The 16,434-nt window shown below is 47.1% G+C and overlaps 1 protein-coding gene across 7 annotated transcripts in view; it reads left to right on the top strand.

Annotated features, from left to right (window-relative positions):
* Nucleotides 1-16,434, top strand: part of LOC139749220 (uncharacterized) — a 489,778-nt gene that overhangs the window by 164,181 nt on the left and 309,163 nt on the right. For 6 of the 7 annotated variants that reach the window (XM_071662967.1, XM_071662950.1, XM_071662959.1 and 3 more), the window contains one exon: nucleotides 7,904-8,029. In XM_071662967.1, the coding sequence (XP_071519068.1) occupies nucleotides 7,904-8,029 (126 nt within the window). Of the gene's footprint in view, nucleotides 1-7,903; nucleotides 8,030-16,434 lie in introns of those variants that run through there. The other variant, XM_071662985.1, reaches the window with a different exon arrangement.

The following is a 16,434-nucleotide window of genomic DNA, read 5'->3' as shown; positions in this document are numbered from 1 at the left end:
TGTTGATGGGGAAGGCTTCGATCCCTGGCCAGTGTTGATGGGGAAGGCTTCGATCCCTGGCCAGTGTTGATGGGGAAGGCTTTAAAAGCTTGAATGTTGTTTTTTTTCTTCATGAAAGCATTTGATTCTCCTCCTCACCTTCCCACTGTGCATCACCCACTAATGATTGGGCCTAGGTGACCTTCACCTGAAGGGGATAATAAGCTCTGTTATTTTGACCATTTCTCGTGAAGTGATTTGCCGGCGTGGTCGACCCAAAGGCAGAACATACACGCTTGAGGACGCCATCGCCCCATCAGCTAACGATTTGATTTGTGTTCTTGTGTGTGTGTGTGTGTGTGTGTGTGTGTGTGTGTGTGTTTTTCCTGAAGAAGGATGACGTTTCAGATTTCGTGTGTGTGTGTGTGTGTGTGTGTGTGTGTGTGTGTGTGAATGGTTCTTGCGTCAGTCAGCTGCGCAGGGTGAGCACTCATGAGTGTCTTGTGTTGACTCAAGTGCACAAACACACTCGAGAGGAGTGAGGATGGGGCCGCTCCCATCCTTTGTGACGTCACATGGTCAACTCTTGGACATATGAGTGTCAACATCCAAGCAGCGATACCCGGCGCGCCTCGCGTATTGCAGCTGAGCTCACTTCCTTCATGCAGGAAGGTTTAGGTCCTTTGTGCAGTTGGTTTTCTATCCTTTGTGCAGTTGGTTTTCTATCCCTTGAAGGAGTTTGATCCTCTTTCCATTAGGGTTTCGATCCTTTATGTAGCAGGGTTCCGACCCTCTAAAGTAGTTTTCGATCATCTACGAAGTAGGTTTCGATCCTTTATGGAGTAGGGGTTTCGATCCTTTATGTGGTAAGGTTTCGATCCTTTATGGAGTAGGGGTTTCTACCCTTTATGTGGTAAGGTTTCGATCCTTTATGGAATAGGGGTTTCGATCCTTTATGTGGTAAGGTTTCGATACTTTTCACGCGGCAAATGTAGTGTGGTCACATCATGAAGGGGAACAGTTTGGGATAGTTGTGTGAAACGAGTCTGTTAAATGACTGAGGGAGATTTCCAAGTTAGAATAAACTGCAGTTTGGCCGAGGGACTGGACGGTGAACACAATGATGATGGTAATGGTGATGATGGGTGTTATGGTGTTGGTAATGATGGTGATGGATGGTGACTATGATCAAGATGGTGACACTAGCATCTCTGATGACCATACACGATCAGTCTTACAAGAACTTCTTGATCAAATAAATGAATAGGATAAAAAAAAAACAAGATGGTTGATAAGTGAGTTATGCAAGGGCCCGTAGGGCCTCCTTTATTTTTAAATTAATTTCAGACGAAAATGTATGTTTCACAGGAAAATCAGGTGACACCATCACCTTCTTCTTTCCTGGAGGCCTTACGCGTACGAGGCCGACTGCCTCAGGCTCCTCCCTCGCTGCGTAGCGCTACGCCAGGGGTCATGTCTTCCCTGACTGGGATACATGGAGCGGGTGTGGCGGACCACAGGGTTCGCCTGGAGCCAGATGGTGGGTCTTGTCATCACTTGCGGCAGCCGTGGATGAAACAGATGCCCCCCTTAGAGTTCCATAAAGTCTCGAATTACTGTTTCGTTATCTCGTTTACTCACCATTCCGAGGCTTCGAGAGCCGCTGTCCACGACAGCCATTGCTTCATGAGTCCCTCGAACCGCATCAGAGCTTCACTTGTTCAGAACCTGTGCTCGAAAGATAGGTTCGTTGATGCTCGGCTGTTGTTTTAGATCAGTTGGGTGTGAGGTGTGTGCTCCAGGAAGCTCCCATCGACCTATAATGCTGAAACTTGACTGGGACGCATTACTGCGCCACACACACACACACACACACACACACACACACACACACACACACAGGCCGAAGCGTAAACGTAGCAGAGGCCTGGATGAACGTGAGGGAGGGGAGGGAAACTGTGTACATGTGTGGATCCCACTGAAGTGGTCATCATAACCAGACACTGCAAGGATCTGCGTCAGATGCTAATTCTTAAGATAACGCCTCGAGATAGCAGGAGGAGTGACGTGTTGTTTATCAGTTATTGTCGTTGATAAACAGGTTGTTTCTTTCTTATTCTGCGAGATATCGGTTGTTTTCGTTGACGTCAGACTCACCTGCCGATTGGTCGAGCCTTGTGATGATGATGAGGAGGGGGAGGGACAGGCCACGTCCGTGTTGGTGTCATCTTAGATCCCCGTGATGGACGGTGTCGGGGGCTCGCCTCACGGCCGAGGTCTTACCCTTTGTGGATGTCAGGCGGAGGCTGATGGAGAGTCGAACCTCTCCTGACGTGATTTCTCTGCTGACGTGGAACCTCTCCTGACGTGGAACTTCTCCTGACGTGGAACTTCTCCTGATGTGGAACCTCTCCTGACGTGGAACTTCTCCTGACGTGGAACCTCTGCTGACGTGGAACCTCTGCTGACGTGGTGGTGGTCGTCTGTTGTTGTGTACTTCAGACGACGTCAGGTGGCAGCCGTGAAGGCTTGGGGCGGCTGACCACTGGTCAGTCTTGTGGGCTGCATGATTCTCATGTGGGCTGCATGATTCTCATGTGGGCTGCATGATTCTCATGTGGGCTGCATGATTCTCATGTGGGCTCCATGATTCTCATGTGGGCTGCATGATTCTCATGTGGGCTCCATGATTCTCATGTGGGCTCCATGATTCTCATGTGGGCTGCATGATTCTCAGTGGCTGGATGACTTTCTTGTTGTCTGGATGATTCTCATGTGGGCTGCATGATTCTCATGTGGGCTGCATGATTCTCATGTGGGCTGCATGATTCTCATGTGGGCTGCATGATTCTCATGTGGGCTGCATGATTCTCATGTGGGCTGCATGATTCTCATGTGGGCTCCATGATTCTCATGTGGGCTGCATGATTCTCATGTGGGCTGCATGATTCTCATGTGGGCTGCATGATTCTCATGTGGGCTGCATGATTCTCATGTGGGCTGCATGATTCTCATGTGGGCTGCATGATTCTCATGTGGGCTCCATGATTCTCATGTGGGCTCCATGATTCTCATGTGGGCTCCATGATTCTCATGTGGGCTGCATGATTCTCATGTGGGCTCCATGATTCTCATGTGGGCTGCATGATTCTCATGTGGGCTGCATGATTCTCATGTGGGCTGCATGATTCTCATGTGGGCTGCATGATTCTCATGTGGGCTCCATGATTCTCATGTGGGCTCCATGATTCTCATGTGGGCTGCATGATTCTCATGTGGGCTGCATGATTCTCATGTGGGCTCCATGATTCTCATGTGGGCTCCATGATTCTCATGTGGGCTCATGATTCTCATGTGGGCTGCATGATTCTCATGTGGGCTCCATGATTCTCATGTGGGCTCCATGATTCTCATGTGGGCTGCATGATTCTCATGTGGGCTGCATGATTCTCATGTGGGCTGCATGATTCTCATGTGGGCTGCATGATTCTCATGTGGGCTGCATGATTCTCATGTGGGCTGCATGATTCTCATGTGGGCTCCATGATTCTCATGTGGGCTGCATGATTCTCATGTGGGCTGCATGATTCTCATGTGGGCTGCATGATTCTCATGTGGGCTGCATGATTCTCATGTGGGCTGCATGATTCTCATGTGGGCTGCATGATTCTCATGTGGGCTGCATGATTCTCATGTGGGCTCCATGATTCTCATGTGGGCTGCATGATTCTCATGTGGGCTGCATGATTCTCATGTGGGCTCCATGATTCTCATGTGGGCTGCATGATTCTCATGTGGGCTGCATGATTCTCATGTGGGCTCCATGATTCTCATGTGGGCTGCATGATTCTCATGTGGGCTCCATGATTCTCATGTGGGCTCCATGATTCTCATGTGGGCTCCATGATTCTCATGTGGGCTGCATGATTCTCATGTGGGCTCCATGATTCTCATGTGGGCTCCATGATTCTCATGTGGGCTGCATGATTCTCATGTGGGCTGCATGATTCTCATGTGGGCTGCATGATTCTCATGTGGGCTGCATGATTCTCATGTGGGCTCCATGATTCTCATGTGGGCTCCATGATTCTCATGTGGGCTGCATGATTCTCATGTGGGCTGCATGATTCTCATGTGGGCTCCATGATTCTCATGTGGGCTGCATGATTCTCATGTGGGCTCCATGATTCTCATGTGGGCTCCATGATTCTCATGTGGGCTGCATGATTCTCATGTGGGCTGCATGATTCTCATGTGGGCTGCATGATTCTGACGAGTCCACAGGTCCTGCATGATGAACCTACCCAAGTGTCAGAGATTCTCCCAGTGTCGCCTCCTAGTTGGCCTGCCCTGTAGCGTCCAGACACGCCTGAAACACGGGATTGGCTGGCGACGTGCTTGTAGGCAAAGGTTGACGGAAGGTTGACTTCGTAGAGAAGAAGGCCACGGTATTCCCATGCGTCCTGGCGCGTCTGCGCAGAGACCCCGGCCAGAAAACCGCAGTGGATTTCGACACCGCTAACCTCATTTTCTGTGGAAGTTCAAGATCAATTTCGTCAGAAGATAACGGTGAGATGGGTTGACAGGGCGCCCCGTTGGATACACCAGGAGGAGGCAGTAGACTAGACGACCAGTTAGCCGAAAAGTGTAGTGAACGAATCGATTATGTGGGGGAGATAGGAATGAACCAGTGCCCAAGTGTGGAGGAGGAGGAGGAGGAGGATCCCCATTTCATCGCGACGTGGATGGACTCTTGTGTGGTAAACGTGCCTGAGTGAGTTCTGGCATGGTTCGTTGAGAAGCGCATTCGCGACGTGAGCATGGTATGGCTAGTTCTTAGTACGTGTGTTGACGTACGCATGTTTCGGTCTGGGGGAGGGAGGGGCAATGTTTGAGAAAGTTGACCACCGACACATTACTGTTGAGGTAGCTTTCAGTGTTGCTCACAAGATGCCACGACGTTAGACTTGACAGTGATCGAGCCATTGGTCTTGAAGGGATAAACTGGAATAAACTCGTAGCAGAAACCGATATGGATTGATGCTAGAAAAGGCCTCGGTGAGACATACAGGGTTGTAGAGGGAACATGTGTGTGTGTGTCATTGCAAAGCAGATGGACATTATCCCAGAACTAATCGAAAATTGGCGGAACAGTGATTGAGATAATTACCTGTAGCCCAAGTAAATAACATATGAGAAGCTCGGGTAACCATCATGAGAAACTACATTTCACAGAGCCTCCTACGGAAGCGAAAACGTAGACATATATTCATCCAAGTAAACGTCACCATGAAACGTATGTTGCTAAATAGAGCAAAAAAAAAAAAAAAAAAATACCTATAAATAATTTTATATTAAAAGCAAGAGACGCTTTACCCAGTCACTAGGTACGTTAGTTATGGGATGGGCAACTTGCGTCAAGACAGTGAAGCCATGGCAACGATAAGCTTAATCTCATTTGATCTGTGTCTGTAACTGAAGGTACAGCTGCTCTTCCAACTCCAGACCCATTGCTGGTGGAGGAGGACATTTCCGCAACATAGCGACACACACGATCAAGATATACGGTCAGGAATATACAGATATAAAGTAAATAAAACGCAAGATCTGGTAAAGATGAATAAGGTAACCATCTTTGGTTGGTCTTTTCAATATGTCAGTTGGTATGAGGAAAGTTCCACAGGTTTGGAACTTTGTACCGCTGACTCTCCTGCCGAAAATGATCGCCCACTTAGCATCAGGTGCTGGCAGACGTGTAGGGAAGCATGACTGGAGACAAGATGGTAAATCATTTCGAGCATGATCCTTCAGTTCACAACATCGTGTGTGTATATATAGCATTATGAACGTTATTATGTGTATCGGATTTCAAGAACACTTTGATAAACACACAAGAATCAGAGATTGCCTGCAGAAGTAACGTTTCGGGGTTGTAGATAGTGTTGTACTTGCATAGCCATAAAGCCTCATTCACTGGCTATAAATAATAGTGATTAACATTCAAATCTTATCATGGTTGGTGGTAACATTTGGTGCGGTGGCAGGGTCTTGCAGCCAATTCTATGTGTCATGACACTGATATGCTGTGACATATCAGAGTTCACAGAAGACATTAATTAGCTGTTAAATTGAGCAACAATGGAAACGGAACGTCGACAGCTGCAACCTGACAAATAAACTTCAACGTCAATGATAAAAACGTGAGGGCAAAGTATGGTATAAGCTCTGTTGAAGCTCCTGAAAGTAGATGTGGTTAAACCACTACGGTGCAGAAGCCTCCGCTGAGGGGAAAGGCAAAGAAAGCAGCGCTTGAAAGCTACGAAGATGTTGAGGAATGCAGGTGGTTTCATACGCAGGACATACACGTTGGAGAAGCTAACCTGCCTCTTAACAGTGCACTGGTGCATGTCCCCTCCTTGTGTGTTAGTGTTCAGCTTTGGTGGACGTGTTTCAGAAAGACGTAATTGCACGGACGAGCCACAGGGATGCTCCCGGCGCCCACACACACTTCCTGTGAAAACTGTCAAGTTAACCTTGGCAAATTTTCCTCAGAAAAAGAAAAGATAAGCTTAGGAGAGGATTGAATACATGTATTCAAATTTAACAATGGTTTTAGTAGTCTTAATCTGAAGCGGCTACGTTGGGCTAGACCAACATTATTTTCCTCTTCATACCAACTCGTGGGGGAACATTTCACTGAGACAGGAGTACTGTCTCCTTCCCCAGCGTTGTTGACGGAGGGACCAATACTTTAGCTACCCCATAGATACGCTGAGATACAAGACTTGACGAACACTTCGCCTCACGTCCACGTCTCTGTGGTGATAAAATTTACAGCTATTTCTGCATAAGTCATGTGTTTGACCACGCACGTTTCTATGTTACTCATCTCTTCCACGATCACAAACGATCTCGAAAGGACCCACGGCCTTCTTTTGATCTTTGCATATGTGTATCCTTTTTTTTTTTTTCTTCTAGAACAGAGTAATATGAATCGTTTGATCGGCTGAATCTGTCTGTCTATCAGAGGTGCCCAAGTCACTGTGGGGTTGGTTACGTAAGGCCATGACAGATAACGACTTCAAAACTTGGAGTAACTAATGGGGTCTGAGGTGTGGGAGGCGCCTGGTGATAGGTTTGAGTGTGGTACAGCGCGCGCGCGCGCACACACACACACATACACACCACACACACACACACACACCAGAGACGTTCGACTGATAGTGTTGTCTGTCAGTTGCTTCGTCAGGGCCTTACCACTCGTGAGGCGAGGTGCTGCACCTGTACCATATCTTGAACGTATCTTATTTACCAGTGTATGACGTCAGCATGTTTACAACGTAGGGAGAGGACGCTGTTGACGGATGCTCGGTCATGTCATCACTTTGGAAGGACCGACTTCGGTGAAGTTCCGTCACTCGTATACCATCGCTAGAGACAAGCAATGTTGGTAATCAACCAAGAAAAAGAAAATTAAGATCGCATGAAGGATTTCTCTCTCTCTCTCTCTCTCTCTCTCTCTCTCTCTCTCTCTCTCTCTCTCTCTCTCTCTCTCTCTCTCTCTCTCTCTCTCCATACTACACTCACAAAAAAAAAAGAAAAGTCTTACTGTGATAAGCTACGTTACATTGCGTAAGGGTACAAACTAAACCTAACCTAACCCAGCTTAGAAAAAAAAAGTATTGGTAATATGTCTAAAAACTTGTGATGGAAGCCGAAGCCTTTATGCATGGTATGACTGTGTGTGTGTGTGTTAAACTAACTCGATAGATTTCTATTATTAGTGTTGATACCTGTGGCCAAAATTATCTCAGAAGTGTTTGCTCTAAAAAGTTCTTGTGTATTTCCTTATTACCAGTTATTTCTATTCATTAAGGCTTATCGTGTACATAACTCATAATTGGTATATTGTCTGTATTTGCAGGCATGAGGATAGGGCAGGAGCCTGAAGAAGACACAGAGAAACCCACAGTGGGAGAAGGTTACTTCAGCTATATCAAAGTTACCCCACTACAATCCGTTTTCTATAGCGGGAACTCCACTGACTCTGGTAAGTACAGAAAATGATAGTATGGGGGACTCAGGTGTTGAACGTACCAGGTTTAATGGCTTGGTCTGTTCTGCTGTGTTCTTCATTTCTAGCTTTAGTTCTGTGCCGTTCTTTTACACATGACGTTCACATCTTAAAGAACATATTTATGATGTAGTAGATTAATGTCTTCACTTATGGTGTAGATTAGAATCGGGTCCGGCTCGTGCAACAACGCGGACCACGAGAAGTTAAGGGGACCTGATAAGCGTCTTTAACTTTCTAATTGTGAGTTGTGATGGGGGGGGGGGGGCCGCTAGTCTACTCTTCATGTCAAAGTTTGCCGTAATATGAACGTATTCGTAATTCCGTCTATAATGTATCAGTTCATTGCGATCGATGTACCGAGTTACATCGTAATCCATCAACGGGTAAACAAAATTATGGCCTCTCAAATCTTAAAAGATTACATTGGTATATAGGTATTGCCACACCGCCCGCCAAATGTAATAGCCCATGGCTTTCGCCGCTTCAGTGACCGTCCTACACTTGTCGCCATTTCATTCTTTTGCAGTAACCTGCCTGTAACTATAGCCACAACACCTTATAAAGTCCTTACATCACCTTATCGTAAACCATTGACAACGCTCCGCCTCTACCACGCGCCACCAGGGTCACAATACTCTTCAGACGTTCATCGTAGTGTTGAGGGAGATCATAGGCCCCCCAGCAGGGAAACGAGCTCTCCAGTCTGCTCGTGTCTCGTAAACACGGAAGATCGAGTTAGTCGATGGATAATTGTTTTCCCAACTCTTGACAGAAGGATGAAACAGCCCAAGTATCTGGACTGCTGCGCCGTGAGCAGTCAGCAGTTCAGTGGCTCTTGTGTGTCACTAACTTTGGCCCCTCTGCGTTGCTGTCCTTTTTTTCTTCTTCTCTTTGCTTCACCCACATGTGGGCAGCTGGCATTCAGATGTCTAGCACTTGAGCAGACATAACTCGCGCGACTCGTTCTCCGTGACTCTGTATTTTCCTTAGGTTGAGCGCTACGCGTCAGCTCTGCCTTTTGGCAACGTCTGGTGGTAATCCACCTGCATGAGTGTGCGTGGCCTGGCTGGCCAGACGCTCCGGGGATCAACCACTCCTCTCTCTCTATCCTCCTCATGGTCGTATGTCCACAGGCGGCGGGGGGGTCACAATCTAACGTGTGGGGTAACATGGCCTTAACTTGAAGATTCTGATCCACACAATTACGAAGATTCGATGACATGTCCCTCAACACCAGAGGAACTGAATGGCACAAGACGCCTTACGTTTATTTTGGATTTTGCTTGAGATTTGCCCTCTGTGAGAAGGTTTATGGTAGAACCGGAGTCGCTCAGCACCGACGACAACTTCACCTTTACCCAGAGAACTTGATACGGATTTCCCTCGTCTAGCACAGCGTGGTAAGGCATCAAGGGATCTCTCTCTGTCCGTCGCAGCGCATCGCTTAAATCCTTAGCATCACACTGATCGTGGCTTCAAAACTCTAGATCAGGTGTTCGTGAAGGTGTGTGTGTGTGTGTGTGTGTGTGTGTGTGTACGTGTGTGTTCCCCTACATCTTAACAACCATAGACTGGCCATCAGACCCATAACTCTTGTGATGGTTACGGAGATATGCAGGTTGTGGAAAGGTTGAAGTTGGAATGACCTTGTTCATAAAGTGCATATTCAGCTCTCGAATTTCATACATTTGGATGTGATATTTCCTTAACAGTATTTCCGCCCATGTTCATTTCACCTTCAGTCACCCTCCTGCGCTGCAGGTGTTCCATGAACCTCCCTTATAAAGCCTGTATTTGCGCTGGTGTTCGTGGCTCAAGTGTGGGCGACGCTTCCTCAGCCCCGTTGTCGGTTATCCTCTGCTGGGGTCAGCCCATGTGGCATTATCCCTACCTAACTGGGTGAGGTTCCTAACGACGGTTTAGCTGGTAGTCAGGGCGGTGGGGGAGTGTTGGGTACTTCGTAAGAAATGAGGAGTTTATGACGACGAGCTGTGTTGATGATGCCCATGTGACCTTGGGCTAACATGTACACACCTCGCCACCTCGCTTACCAGGTGCCAGGCGTCGGAGCAGCTGGTCATCTACAGCATTGTGACAACGACTGTGTGTGTTGTGTGTGTCATGTGTGTGTGTGTGTGTGTGTGTGCATGTAGGAATTCTCGTGGAGAATATCAAAGTTGGGAAAAATCGTGGCGTCTTATGTTTGACGGGTGTGTTTGCTGTTTAGCAATGAGCTGCACTTGTCTTAGGGGGTCAGGTGATAGAAAGAGTTCGTGATGAGGATGTGAGTATGTGGTTTAGAGAGTGTTGATGCCACACTTCGATAAGAAATAATTCATTTCGTCTGATTGATTTTTTTCTTCTTTTTTAAACGGAACTGCTGTGTAATCATCGGTGTTTGTATACCTTAAGGAGAGAGAGGAATGCGTCTTGAGGAGGTGCTGAGTGAGTGCTTTGTCTGTTGGCTCTGTACTGTAATGGTGTGTGGGCACATTGCCTTGCAGCATCGCCACACTCGCGTCCTCAAGAAGCATTTTGGGGAGTGGCCTTGTATACTCCTGGCTCATGGCCTGTGTGTTAGTGTCAGGCACCGACGCTAATGTTTTTTAAGAGAACGTCCGTCCTTCACTAAGGCTTGTATAATGGACATTCCAACAATAATTTGGCTGTGAACGCCACCACGTTAGACACACTTGCGAAAGGGGGGGAAGGTACAACTTCACAGCTCTCAGCGTTACGACCTCTGGGTATACGATGGCCTGCTCTCAGCGTCGGCCGGGTCTGGAAGCCGAGAACATCAGGCCAAATGGGGTCGAGTGTTCAAGGGGGTGGCAAGGAACACCTCCCTGTGCCGACTCTCGCCGTCATGTACCTGTGTGTGTGTGTGTGTGTGTGTGTGCCAAGCCACCACCACTACCCAGGTCCGTTCAACGTCCAGGCCAGGCGCTGGTCCAGGTGGCTGGAGGTGCACCTATGAGCCTTCTGCTCGGTGGGTGGGTGACTGGAAGGACGCGCTGGAGGAGGGCGGGAATTTGGGGACGGGATCGTCTGAGGGTGTCAGCAGTAAGGTCGTGAAGAAAGATGTATCGCAGTATATACAGAATGTCAGTACGTCAAGTATTGGAATGTGTGTGAAGCCAGACGCCATCAAAATGTGGGTGAAGCCAAGCTCGAAATACAAAATAATAATATTGATGATAATGATACTAATAATAATGATAATGATAATAATAATGATAATGATAATGATAATAAATAACCCAAAAGCTCGACCCTCAACGTCTATGTTAGGTTGTGTTACGTTACCTTACGCTACGTTCGGAGAGATTTGTTACCTTGCCTAACCTTACCTTACCTAACCTAACCTAACCTAACCTAACCTAACCTAACCTAACCTAACCTAACCTAACCTACTTACCTAACCTAACCTACTTACCTAACCTAACCTAACCTAATCTAACCTTACCTTACCTTACCTTACCTTACCTAACCTAACCTAACCTAACCCAACTTTACCTTACCTAACCTAACCTAACCTAACCTAACCTAACCTAACCTAACCTAACCTAACCTAACCTAACCTAACCTAACCTACTTACCTAACCTAACCTACTTACCTAACCTAACCTAACCTAATCTAACCTTACCTTACCTTACCTTACCTTACCTAACCTAACCTAACCTAACCCAACTTTACCTTACCTAACCTAACCTAACCTAACCTAACCTAACCTAACCTAACCTAACCTAACCTAACCTAACCTAACCTACTTACCTAACCTAACCTACTTACCTAACCTAACCTAACCTAATCTAACCTTACCTTACCTTACCTTACCTTACCTAACCTAACCTAACCTAACCCAACTTTACCTTACCTAACCTAATCTAACTTTACCTTGCCTTACCTTGCCTTGCCTTACCTAACCTGACCTAACCTAACCTAACTTTACCTTACCTTACCTTGCCTTGCCTTACCTAACCTGACCTAACCTAACGTTACCTTACCTAACCTAACTAACCTAACCTTACCTTACCTTACCTTACCTTACCTAACCTAACCTAACCTTACCGCACCTTATCTTACCTTACCTTACCTTACCTTCCCTAACCTAACCTAACCTAACCTAACCTAACCTTCCCTTCCCTTCCCTTCCCTTCCCTTCCCTAACCTTACCTTACCTTACCTTACCTCACCTTACCTTACCTTACCTTACCTAACCTAACCTAACCTAACCTAACCTTCACCTTACCTTACCTTACCTTACCTTCCCTTCCCTTCCCTTCCCATACTTAACCTAAGCTAACCTAATCTACCTTACCTTACCTAACCTTACCTTCCCTAACCTAACCTAACCTAACCTTATCTTACCTAACCTTACCTTCCCTAACCTTATCTTACCTTACCTTACCTTACCTTACCTTCCCTTACCTGACCTAACTTAACCTTACCTTACCTTACCTTACCTTACCTTACCTTACCTTACCTAACCTAACCTAACCTAACCTAACCTCACCTTACCTTACCTTATCTTACCTTATCTTACCTTACCTTACCTTACCTAACCTAATCTACCCTAACCTAACCTTACCTTACCTTACCTAACCTAACCTAACCTTACCTTACCTTACCTTACCTTACCTTAACTAACCTTACCTTACCTAACCTAACCTAACCTCACCTTTACCTTCCTTAACCTAACCTAACCAAACCAAACCTTACCTTGCCTTGCCTTGCCTTACCTTCCCTTACCTTACCTTACCTTACCTTACCTTACTTTACCTAATCTAACCTAACCTAACCTTGCCTTGCCTTGCCTTACCGTACCTAACCTAACCTTAACTTACTTTACCTACCTAACCTAACCTAACCTAACCTAACCTAACCTTACCTTATATATATATATATATATATATATATATATATATATATATATATATATATATATATATATATATATATAGTTTACATGGTGTTTTTCTTTTGGTTTAAGCACGTTTCATTCTTTTTCTGGACCTAATATGATCTTGAACCTCGACATTGCTACATTCCTATGTAACACTTGTGTTGACAACGTGTATCCTTGGTTGCTTGTTCCTCGTTCACTCTCTTCTCATCTTTGCTCGTTGTCTCGTAGGGTGAACTAACGTAATTACTCAAACTTATCGTGTTCTGCGAATGATTTGACCCTAATAACGTTGACTTAGGCGTATATTTTATGTAAGTTATAGGTCAACTGTAGATTTGTCGTCATATCGAGTACCTGACAGTTATAAGTAGACTTAAAAGGTTTTGATAAGAAAACAATTGTGAAAAAAAAAACTTAAGTTCCTTAAATACTGCTGACGTTAAAGAGCTCTGTGACGGTGGGAGTTAGGTATGCAGGACAACGGTTTAAGTAATTCAGTTATTTTTTTTTATGTTGATGATAAATATATACTAATGTGATTTATTTTTTAGCACACGCACGAAGCTTTAAGACTAGCGTATGCAATGTATTATCTGACTGCACCCGTTTGTACCTCACCATTTTCGAAATGGCTGATCTTGGCACAAATGAAAGTATGGCAAGGGGGGGAGACTCAAGGAAAGGTTACACGGTCCGGAGGGTCGGGAAAACGCCAAGTCCCCGCCTGGACAGTCGTGTTGTCATCAATCCCCACAAATGTTTCCTACTTGCAGGTAGGTTGTCAGACCACTTCCCAGGCCCCTCCCCTCTCTCTCTCTCTCTCTCTCTCTCTCTCTCTCTCTCTCTCTCTCTCTCTCTCTCTCTCTCTCTCTCTCTCTCTCTCTCTCTCTCTCTCTCGGATACAGTGAGCGCGGCTCAGTATTATTATTATTATTATTCGTGCGAGATTGTGCGCTTCATGACGGGGAATTTGAACACCGTGTGTTAGACGCAAATGTTTAAACGAACCCCCGGTGTGTCGCCAGCCAGGAGGGAGCCTAATGTTCACCAAGTTTGCCCAGAGCAACAGCGGCGGACGTGCCAGATCTCCCGCGCGCTGGGCGGGAGAAGCAAGCAAGCAGCCGAGGCCTCTCGCGTCTCCGCTAAATGATATAGATTTCCCGCTGGCGTTGTGACCGCTTACAAAGCAGACGACGTCGCATTCGGTCGGAGCTTATATTAGACGTTGTTTTTGTAATATCAAGATTCTTCCTTACACTCGTAGTGCCTGTATTACCCAATAATAATAAACATATCAATGCAATTTAGCTCGTAGTTACGTATATGAGCATTATCATATTCATAACGATAGTTTGTACCTAGTTTAGCAGATGAATTTAGCGACAGTGACAGCTGTGGTTGGCAACAATGCATGTGGACCGTCCAGCTGGCGTGAGGCAGCGTCCTGGTGATGTACATGGTCCTGTGTACGGGGGGGTCTGTTATCACACTGGTGGTTCTCGGTGACATCTGCTTGCAGTATGAGGTGCGCCTCGACTCGTGTATATAGCCATATCTACAGACATAGTACAAAAGAGGTGGTAGATCTGGGTCTACCATGCCTGGTATTTTGTCTCGTACTGGAAGGGACTCTTTAAGAGTTTGTCTGAAGGTGGTGGCACGGCCCAATTCCAGCAGGATCTCCGGCTATCAGGGTCTTCCAGCGTTTATGTAGTTACGGTCGCGTACCCTCCTCCTTCTGATCATGTGGACGCCTTCCCGAGCTCCACATGTTGATGTTCCCTCTACCTGTTGAGCGGCCCAGTGGTACATACGAGGCATTCCCTCCCCTGGTGTGAATATTCTGGGAACTGGCAATTACATCGTCAGGCAGGTGGTCCCTCCCTACATAAGCGGTGCGTCAGTGTTGAACTGCCCGCTTCTAGTTGCCTAACTGTACGTGTGGGTAGGGAGCTTTACTCTTGTGAACCCTAATAAATTTGTCGTACACAAACTGCATTTACACACACACACACACACACACACACACACACACGGTGTAGTGGTTAGCTTTACTGACCATGAGTCACTGCAGGCCATCTCGGGGTCGGACCCGCATGGGTTCGAATCCTAGGCGTGGCACTTGGCCTACTTCCAATCCAGGTGTTCATCCTCCCGTCGGATCTGGTCCTTGATGGCTTAGGCTGGTGTGTGTGTGTGTGTGTGTGTGTGTGTGTGTGTGTGTGTGTGTGTGTGTACACGGGAGTAAAGGCACAGCACATCTGAAAATGGTAGAGAAACGGTGTAATAAAAGTGTAAAACTCTCTCCCCGTATCACACACACACACACACACACACACACACACACACACACACACACACACACACACACACTCCACTGCCCATCACAGGTTTTCTGGTGGGGGTAAAACACAGTGGTTGCAGATATGGGGTTTCGTCATAGTCAGTGTGGGATTGGACAGTTCACTACCCTGTGACATCATAACCCCCTCCCTCGCTTGTGGCTTGGTCCTGACCTCATCTGTCTGGAAGAAAAACGTCGTATTAATATGTTATGTGGCAGGTAACCCCAGCTCAGGCCAATGGGCCTTCTGGTATGGTTTTCCCACTCACTGACATGCCCGTGGCGTGTATAACAGCCTCTCCCCTCCCATCCAGAAGTGCCCATTTTTGTATCATAAAACTGTTTCAGAAGCGTCCATTTATTCATCTCTCTCTCTCTCTCTAGTTCTGCTGTTTTGTTGTTCTCTGCACAGTATTGCTTCAGCAACGGATGGGTGGGGTGGTGTGTCTGGTTGGGTGGGTGGATGGAGTGGCGAGGCCGGCTGAGGTGGGTGGATGAGGTGATGATAGGGAGCTCATGGTGGAGGTGAGGAAGGGGAGGGCTGGCGAGAGGCGCTGCACAAACTGGGCCACATCTCTCACTGCAGATGGAAAGGCGAACTCGTATATTTACAACAGGTAGTCTTCGGTATATGATAAACAGTATAAAAGTACATGGAAATGTGTGTAGTAACTGATAGACGGCAATGGTAATACACACACACACACACACACACACACACACGAGGAGTGGCAGTAGTGAACCGGGCAGAGACCGTAGGTGTGGTGGTGAGGGAGGAGCCTTCTATGGCCAGATGCTGCAGCAGGTCAGTGGTCAGTCTGTAGGCTGGACACTAACCCCCCTCATCCCACTCCGTGGAGAGGGAGGGGCGAAGGCCGTTCCATCGGTGTTGTACTACACGTGGGGGGGTTAAGGAGGGGGTTGGGGTGTTGGGGGGTGCCGGTTTTTGTGGCGTTTCCCGGCCTTGTGGTGGCACCTGAATGGAAAGTCTGGACCACACCCTCGGCCTGCCCATATGTGCCACTGAGCACGTCTCTACCACTGCTGCCGCCCCTTACCCCTCGCCGTGCCCGAGGCCCCTCTACACCCAGGACCACCGTCGACCACTCGACCCCCACCACCCG

The sequence above is a fragment of the Panulirus ornatus genome, chromosome 1 (genome assembly GCF_036320965.1).
Source record: "Panulirus ornatus isolate Po-2019 chromosome 1, ASM3632096v1, whole genome shotgun sequence".
Taxonomy (NCBI): Eukaryota; Metazoa; Arthropoda; class Malacostraca; order Decapoda; family Palinuridae; genus Panulirus; species Panulirus ornatus.
This window is presented reverse-complemented; position numbering and strand designations above follow the sequence as displayed.